Source organism: Melanostigma gelatinosum, assembly GCF_949748355.1.
Source record: "Melanostigma gelatinosum genome assembly, chromosome: 12".
Classification (NCBI taxonomy): Eukaryota; Metazoa; Chordata; class Actinopteri; order Perciformes; family Zoarcidae; genus Melanostigma; species Melanostigma gelatinosum.
The window spans coordinates 13,089,519-13,098,868 of NC_136645.1; the positions used below are offsets into that span (position 1 = coordinate 13,089,519).

Sequence of the window (9,350 nt, forward strand, 5' to 3'; positions counted from 1 at the left end):
TGTGTATTTGTCCGCCACGGCCTCCCTTGCTTGGCCCTGGCTGGGAAGTAAAGAGGCGGGGAGGGAATGGTGTAGCAGGCAGGACGCTGTGATACCACCCCACGGGAATGTGAAACTTTAGGACTGAACCCACCCACAAGACGCAGTGTCTGCTTACCTAAATACTTTTTACGTGGTTTCTCATGGAAGCAGATGGATTTGTGAGGAAGCGTCGGATGACAGCGGAGACTACAGGCAATGATCCTGGGGTTGCTGGTGCATCTGCCGGGGCAGAAGTTCGATGGCTGGGGGGCAGATTCTGGGGAGTTTCGGAAAGTATCGTGGGAAGCCTGACACCCCGGATCGGAGGGGAAACTGAGCTACAGACTGTTGATTTCATCCGTAGTGCACAAGATGCACAACCAGAGGACACTGAACCAGACTATGAGGGTTTGCCACAGGGAGCTTCCACTAGCACCCACATGTTGGCCGGAGCCGTGGCCGGGATCATGGAGCATTGCCTCATGTTCCCCATCGACTGTGTCAAGGTAGCGTTGCTCAGTGGCTGACAAGCTGAATCCATGAGCATTGTATGGATGCTCAGTGCACTCGCGTCTCTGTTGTGTTTCTGCGTGTGTTATTCGTGCAGCCAACGTGTTTGTTAGCATATCGCATTAGCTTGCTCGCTAACCTAAACACGCTGCAGAGCCGACGGCTGTGACAAGGTCAGCCGGCGCAGTTAGCGTTTCACATCCCTGCTAGCTAACGTGTTAGCATGCTATATAATACGTTAAGCGCGACTAACATTAGCTGCTGGCGACGGTTATGACAACATGTTACGTGAAACTAACGTCCTCAAATCAATCTGCTGTCAAAGCCTCAACGGACATGATAGTGCGTAGGTAATTAATGTGTCTGGTTATGTGTTAGCAAATCCGTTAGTTAAGTAACTATTTCAAGTAGCATTAATAAGAGGAACAAGTGATCAATTCTAGTTCTGGGAGACCAAAGCCATAGTCGCTGTTAAATGATGTTGTTTCTAGTATCTTAGCCTGCCACTATTCTTACAAGACACACCGAAAGAGTTTTGAGACCATTTGGCCCTTCAAGTCCAGCATCTGTTGCTACTTTGTTAGTTGTATACACTGTGAGAACAGGCGTACTGCTTTACACGCTATAACTAACTCTTTGCAAAGGTATTTTGATCACATGCGAGTCATGCAACTGCACAGGGACAGTTCACATCATGTGGTCTTCTTCTTAGTTTATTTCGTTTTCAACGTAAACGCAGCTATAGAGGCACGACCTATTGCTCCAGGAGGTCACTCGGCTGAATGCAGCAGTGTGCAGCAGTTGTATAACACAGGCAGAGGGTTGAGATGAGGCAAGTGGCGATGAGCTTAGTATAGTCAGCTGTCAATGTCAGGCTGTAAATCATCAATGTCTCTTACACCTGTAGTCTATCTGTTGGCACCTGTCCAGCTCTGGACCTGGACAAGACCAATGTTTACAGAATCCTGCTACATCGCTATTGCATCTCAGCATCTTTCCCAGCATGCAGTGGGAGATTGGGGGCATTGTGACTCAGCAGAATGTAGTCTACTTCTCATAAACAGCCACACATTGATGCAGAGAAAAAGATTTTTGCAGGAAATGATGCATCTTAGCATATTCCTTGTTGTTATTTAGGTTTGCTATTTATAGCCGTTTCCTCCCTACACACAAATAAAGCCTTTCCCTCCTGTACGATAAGCCTCTCACTTAAGAGATTGTTGTGTAATTATAGTTTAGAATAGGCTGTCATTCGCCCTTAATGTTTCCTAAATCCCAGTAATTGGTTGTGGATTTTAAAAGCGTGTTGCATTTGTAGGTCTGCCAGAGTTGTACTGTACAGAGCACATGACTGGAATTTCAATTGTATTGAATTTGTCATTGAAAGAACCTAAGAAGAATTCAGTGCTCCCTCCAAATAGTGGTAGTTGCAGTGTTTTGCATTAAGCACAAAGGTCATTGCTTTCTAGATGTGCAAACATACCATAGGACAGGTAAACACATCTGTCCAATAGCTGTGACATGCAAGACGTCCATGCATGCGTTTGTTGGGGCCACCAATTAATAAGGAAGCCAGTATTCCAATAACGATTCCCTTTTCTTTACCGCCATGCAACGAGACATGCATGTACTCGTACCGCTGTTAGCGAGCTCTCTTTCTGCCCTGCATTACACAGCTGTAGTATAGCGTGACATGAGGCCACGGCTTTGATAGAGCACTGCATGCATGCACATACACAGAAGTTTGGTATTCAGAGATTGCGTCGCTGCAATTTCCTCAGCGACAGACGCACTCACCCAGTGTAACCCCAGCAACCCTCTCTGAAAAACCAAATAATAGGTGACTGAAACACTGATCCCTCTCGGGAATGTTAGTATGATCTTCTCATTAATGTGTGCGTGTGTGTGTGTGTGTGTTAAGAGGAAGAGAGAAAGGTGTACCTCTGGGTCAGTGGCGAAAGAGGCTTACAGGAAGTCAGCTTATGTCCCCCTGTGACCTTGGAGTTGTAACTCCATACTTCCTTCTATTCAATTATCCATGCACACCGCACACAATGTCGAATTTCCCTTATTTGACCCCTTATTCACACTGCAGTCTATTCAGGACTCTTTTCATTGTTGTGCTATTCTTGGCAATATTAGAAAGACATATGGTCAGACTTAAATTCTGAATTACGTTATAATTTTGTGATATCTAATTCGATGAACATATTCCTAAATGTAACACCTAGCCCTGGGGGATGGGAAGAGAGCCATCTGTTGATTTTGAACTTTGCTACGTTCCACCTTTTTTTTACTCTTTTCAGACACGCATGCAGAGCCTCCAGCCCGACCCCGCAGCCCGCTACAGGAACGTGATGGATGCTCTCCGGCGAATTGTTGCCACAGAGGGAGTTTGGCGACCAATGCGAGGGCTGAATGCAACCGCAGTTGGGGCAGGGCCTGCCCATGCCCTCTATTTTGCCAGCTATGAGAAACTCAAAAAGACTCTAAGTGATGCCATTCACCCAGGGGCTAACAGTCATTTGGCTAATGGTACCATAAAACATACATATACACACATTAACCATGACATGTACCGTAGATGTACAGATCATGTATGGCTATCGTAGCTTTGAGAACCCTAATGCCAGGCACCTTCAGTGCTGCTGACTCGGCCTAGCTGTTGATCTGTCGTCACCGTGGATGCGAAATAGAAAGAGATTGAACCAAAGATTCAATTTGCTCTGAATGTCAACCATTTCCTTATTCCTTGTTCTCCCTACTCTCTCTCTCCCTCTTCCTTCTTTTCCAGTTTCGTGGGAGGCTGGGTAAGTCCTCTTTCTCCCGACTCATCTTCTCTCTCCTCTGTTGGTCCCGTCTTTTAAAGCTTTTTGAAGTTTTATTTTTATCTCTCGAAAGGGCAATGACCTGCCTTGTCCACCAGGGGTCTCTCTTTGCTCAGGTTTGGCCACCTGATATCAGTCAGGCCTGTTCTCTAGTTTACACCTGTGCAAATTGCTGAATATGCACCAATTCTGCTAAGATATCTTGTTTTGAGCATGCCATCTGCAGCTTTCAGGAATAATGCAGGAAATGCTTCTCATTTCTCTGCCTCTTTACTGCAGTGCAGTCTTCTCTATTTTCCTTCTGGGTTTTCTCTGATTATCTCAATGTGTAGCAATTCTCGGTGTGTATTTGTTTCAGGAACAGCTGGGTGTGTGGCCACACTGCTTCACGATGCTGTCATGAACCCCACTGAAGGTAAGGGCAATATTTTTACAGTAAGCCGCCTTTCACCCCAGGATTACGACGTTTTCTCTCTCAAAACCAAAGTACAGACAGTTCAGCGAAGACACTTCCAGCCATCGTCCCATGTTGGCCTTAACCTTGCAGTCTCACATATTGACTTTCACAGCTGCCTCGAGTCCACCTGCCCAAACATTTCAGTAGAAGGACACTGGTCCGAGTCCTCGTGTGCAGCTGTTAGATGGGGTGCAGCTGTCTGAGCAAATGCTCTTGAAGTGACACACTACATCGCTGTGTGTTTATTGAAACTGCATGTGTTTTAAGCACTGATTTACAGTCGGCACTAGCTCACTAATTCCTTCCTTTTCTTTTTTCTATCTTTGCCATCTTCGTTCTGCCAACCCTGGACACCCTCCTCCTCCATCAATACATCTACCATACCCGTCTGGCCCTAGTTGTGAAGCAGCGCATGCAGATGTACAATTCGCCTTACCGCGGCGTGATGGACTGTATACGCGCCGTGTGGCAGAAAGAGGGCCCCGCTGCGTTCTACCGCAGCTACACCACCCAGCTCACCATGAACGTGCCCTTCCAGGCGCTCCACTTCATGACCTATGAGTATCTTCAGGAGCTGCTCAACCCCCACAGACAGTACAATCCCTCGTCCCACATGTTGTCCGGAGCTTTGGCTGGTGCCATCGCGGCTGCGACCACCACGCCTCTGGACGTCTGCAAGACCCTGCTCAACACCCAGGAGTCTCTAGCCCTCAGCTCCCTGTCTTCTGGCCAAGGCCCCGGTCAGAGCCAAGGCCCAGGAGCCCACAGACACATCTCGGGCCTTGTCCACGCCTTCAGGACTGTTTACAGGCTGGGCGGCCTGAAGGGCTTCTTCAGGGGAGTCCAGGCGAGGATCATCTACCAGATGCCCTCCACAGCCATCAGCTGGTCGGTCTATGAGTTCTTCAAGTATGGACTCACCAAGCACCAGCACAACAAGAGGAAAACGCAGCACATGGAGGCTGAGATCTAGATTTCTCCTTGGTTCATTCTCCTCTACTAATGTTCTGGCCTCCCTGTGAGGAGAAGATGAAGTCAATACGCACACTAGGTGTGGTTTGAGTTGTGTTGTTTTTCTCCTCTATAAGAACATATTTACACAGTGTTATAGAAGTAGTTCATCCTTCAAGATTAATTCGTTCAAGCTATTCTAGTGACCACTACGTTTATCCAAGCTGAGGGTAAATGTCAAGAACGCACAAGTTTTGAGTTGGAAAGGTAGTCAGCAGAGGGCAGTAGTGTTACTTTGTTAACTCTCTTGTAGATTCATTAGCTTTGCTGTCCTAGGACCAGTTTTTTCTGCCCATCGAAGTCATGAGTTTAACATTAAAACCCTCTCTGGATTAATCAATACGGCCCTTTTTTAATATATCACATACTATTCTTCCAGTAATCCAAAACAGGTTCACTTACTAGATTAGGCTACACACAGGCATTCCGTCTTTGATGAAATGTAATCGTATTTAAGCCATTTAGAATCAAAAGCAAATTAACCAAGGCTGACAACATGTTGTTGTTGCACACATTCATTTCCTGTCATGGATCAGTTTCAAGATGCCTCTGTTGAGGTGCAATGAAACCCTTCCAACAAGGCAAAAGATGAGACCATCTTTTATATCTTGGTTCATTAAAATCAATTAAATCATTAAAACTGTAAATGTAGGCCAGTAGTCGTATTAGTATTTGATGATTTAAAGTAATTATTTAACAAAAAAAAGACGATTGACCAGAGTTGGGGTCCCTTTTTTCTTTTGCTATTGGCAGTTAAAGGAATAATTATCATATTTTTCCCTCTTTCAAATGCCGAAGTCCAAGATTGTTCCCTATAATATAATTGTGCAGAAAATACAAATATTCAGTTGCTCTTGGGTATCTGATTAGTGTGTTTAATTTATTTTTAATGATTTTGATTCCTTAAATTGTATTTTATTTCCAGCAATTTAATTGCTTTAAACTCCCTTTTATCTCCCCCCCCCCCCCCCCCAATATGTGTTTAATCCACCCTTGGATCATCCAAATACACACCATTAATGCCTTGTGTGCATGTTTGGCAGAGCAAACCAGGGCAGCATTGAAACGGCCATTTCTGTGCATTAACTGAAGCTTTCAGCCTGTTTTCAGCTTGTGAACTACTCAATATCTGTGCTTGACCTCAAAGGTTGTGTTCATCGTACTGCGCCCAAAAGGAGTTCAGTGTACCACAAGATCTGTGTCTTTACCCTCATTGAGTAAATGGAAGCTGTCATTCTTATTGATTGATGTCTGATTGTTTCTGGCACTGAATTGCACTCGTTGAATAAAGACTGAGCAGTGGGGCTCGACTCACTGCTCATAAATGATGGGAGCCATGTTTTGATTTCTTTAAGTGTCTCTGAATACTTTGCTCCGGGAAGATGACTGAGACAATTTGTGGCTATTCACCAGTCATTGCAGAAACAACAAGTCCACATTGTCATAAGCTGGCTGTGTGTATAGAGGTTCTTAAGTCTTTGTTTTCCTGGATGCCCTGAGCCACATCTGTACTGAAACACATGGTGAGTTTGTCTGTTTTCAGGTATTTATGTTTCGTTTGAGGCAGGTACAGTTGTTTAGTCTTGAACACAGGTGCAGATTTCAACTTTGACCCTGAAGACTGAAAACACAATTTGAACCTGTGGACACAGCCTGCACACAAACAGACAGAGGAGTGAAGCTTTGAATTTCAGTAAATGATGCCTGATAAAGTAAACTTTGATAACCGTAGAAAGTAAATGATGGACTGAAAGATAGATTGGACATTGAAAAACACACACGTCAGGCAGACACCTGTTCAAACAGGGAGTGTTAATGAACCGTGTCTGTCGCTCTCTCTCCCACTATCTTTGCATGTACAGTATGTGTGGCCTGTCATGTTAGAATGATGTATTTGTGTCTCTTTCCTCGACTGATGCTGCAGAAGCTTGCCCAGTGTGTCTCTGAAACTCACGAGAGGCTGATTGAAAGGCTTTACATGAAAGGTATGGGTTAAAATAGCATGTGTGTAGAAATACTGTGATACAGATTCAGAGGGGCAACAAGTCTCACGTCTTTCTAAGGTCATTTTCATATGCTTTATATTTATCTGTGTGTGTGTGTGAGGCGTGTAGCCAAGGCCTTGCCAGATTGACATTTTTTTTAATCCATAATTTTACATCATTTATTGGTTTATTTATATTTTGTATTAATTATCTGAATATGCAAAGTTATAACGTTATCAAATAAATGTAGTGAGAAGAAGCTTAAAATATAAATAAAGAAACGTTACTGACGTGGACTAGTCAGCCTACAATTGAGTGTAGCCTATAGTAATTGAGGAAATGTACTTAGTTACATTACACTCCTTTCTATGTTTGTATCTTTTTAATGATTGCGAATATGATTTGGTTTTCTGAAGAGTATCAAGCCAATTAAAAGTCTGGAGGATCCATGTGGGCGGGGTTGACCTTTGACACGTGTTTGAAAATGTTTGTCTGCGGTGTGAGCTCCCTGTTGACCAGGAATCCAGGTTCATAAGTATTCCGACTTTGCGGGGAAATAAAATAAATGGCAGCTACCAAGTTATATCATCAACATGTTGATTTGTGTTGTTAAATGAAGCTAAAGCAGCAGAAGGAACTGCTCTGTGTTCACTGAGCAGCTGGAACATAATAAAAAAATCAGGAAATGTCACACTGTCACATGAATGTAATGTTACCCCCCCCCCCCCTCTAGCAGTTTTTGTATTTGTTTTTAACAACAAACAGGATCAAAATATGAAAAAAAACATGACTTCCCTGTGACTGGAAATTGAGTTGGCAGATTTATTGGATTAAATCATCTCCATATCCAACTCCAAACCACGCGGCCTGCGCCTTGTGACGATGACTGCATCTCCCCAGCAAGCCAAGGTAAGCTACTCATCCGCCCGCCGTGGCCGATGAATGACATTAAACATCCTGGTCATTGATACTGAATATGATGCGGCCGTTGAAGGTGCACTCGGGTCTTGTTGTATTGTTTGTCTCTATGTGTTGCAATTGGAGCAGTTGAAGTGATCTGCTTTGACAGCATGTGAGATTTACTAAACTGCTTGTTGGTATTATTTTTTAAGTTTAGGTCTGGTTGGTTTTCCTTCGGCTTTGTTACATTACAGTCATTTAGCAGACGCTTTTATCCAAAGCGACTTACAATTCAGATTCTATCACAATTATACACTGTAGACATAAAATAAGGGGTGTCAAGGCACAGCAACAGTCTGTTGTGTGGCTGTCACTCCTTTCTGTCACCCAGACAAAAGCGCTTCCTCTTTGGCGGATGAAACAGTTGAAGCCTTTCTGTGGATGCCAACACATTTGTTTGTTTGTTTTCTGCTGTCATTAGTTCTGAGTCATATAGCTGTTTTAACATGCCATAGCAGGATGTAATTAATGGCATGATTAATAGATGCTCTCCATGTATGTGTGCCAATTCTAGAGCCCTGCTAGTGTGGGAGCCGGATCTGCCCCACCGTGAGAGCAAGCCTGTACGCAGCGCCGCATCGTAATAAAGCTACCAAAACTGGTTTACAATTAAAAGGAATTTAATCCTACTGAAGCAAATACAATTATACAGTGAAGTACACTACTTCTAACAGAATATAAAACAAAGAAAAACTCCCCTCAGCTCCTCAGAAGACACGTGTGTCTCCTGGGAGCAAAAAACGGAGAAGAGAAAAAAGACTTAACGTAAACCACCCACAAACAGTTGAAACCCCTCCCCTTTTGTCTATCTCAATTCCTATTGGCTGACTTCAACCTTCTCCTCCTCCTAGGACCCTCGCACGGGTGTGATCTATAATCGCCTGTCTAGAAGTCTCTCTGTCCCTAATCCTTACTCTTAATACATTCAATGACTGTCTGTTATGGCTTAACCCTTCTATGATAAACATTCTATATAAAAGATAAGACTTTGCAACTTTTGGCAAAAGCTTCATGTCTACAAATTATACTAAGATACTCTTCTAGCTAATAATCCTAAAACACTTTTATGATTATCCTAATTATGCATTTCCAAAACACTTCTGATTATGACTAATTATGAATTCTTAAATATGAATCATTAAACACTTCTATTATAACTTCTTAACACAGTTCTACACTCAAATTTCCTACACTAGTTGGCTGAGATGCTTGATTGGAATTGAGCCATCAGTTAAAGTCATAAGTGAAACCCGTGCTTTTTCATGCTATTACAGATTACATTAATTCTTCACAGATACCAGCAATCACAAAGCTTTATGAAAACATTGACTTTCACAACAATTTCACCCTTTTAAAAACAGCAATTGATGATTGTAATTAGATGCACATCACAAGAAAATAGTTATTGCTGTCAGAGTGGCACACTTTACACTCAGTCATAATAACTCTTAAGTGTTTACCTAGTGGGTGTGGGTATTATGCATACATGTGTGACTCAGTAGATCTGTGGCTGCTGCCCTCTAAGCAAACCTGGAACCCTTTCTCTTCTCAACAGCATATTATTGCTATTTCAAGGCC

At 43.3% G+C, this 9,350-nt stretch overlaps 1 protein-coding gene across 1 annotated transcript; it reads left to right on the top strand.

Annotated features, from left to right (window-relative positions):
• Positions 1-6,152, top strand: slc25a28 (solute carrier family 25 member 28). Its single transcript, XM_079280947.1, has 4 exons — positions 1-527; positions 2,838-3,066; positions 3,718-3,774; positions 4,215-6,152. Exons 1-4 carry the CDS (start codon positions 183-185, stop codon positions 4,787-4,789), a joined length of 1,206 nt encoding a protein of 401 aa, XP_079137073.1. The 5' UTR covers positions 1-182; the 3' UTR covers positions 4,790-6,152.
• The last annotated feature ends 3,198 nt before the right edge of the window (positions 6,153-9,350 follow it).

Excerpts from the sequence above, each read along its gene's own strand:
- slc25a28 (XM_079280947.1), top strand. The coding sequence starts at position 183 with ATGGAAGCAGATGGATTTGTGAGGAAGCGTCGGATGACAGCGGAGACT. Across the intron at positions 528-2,837 it reads TCCCCATCGACTGTGTCAAG|ACACGCATGCAGAGCCTCCA; the intron begins GTAGCGTTGCTC and ends TACTCTTTTCAG. Across the intron at positions 3,775-4,214 it reads TGTCATGAACCCCACTGAAG|TTGTGAAGCAGCGCATGCAG; the intron begins GTAAGGGCAATA and ends GTCTGGCCCTAG.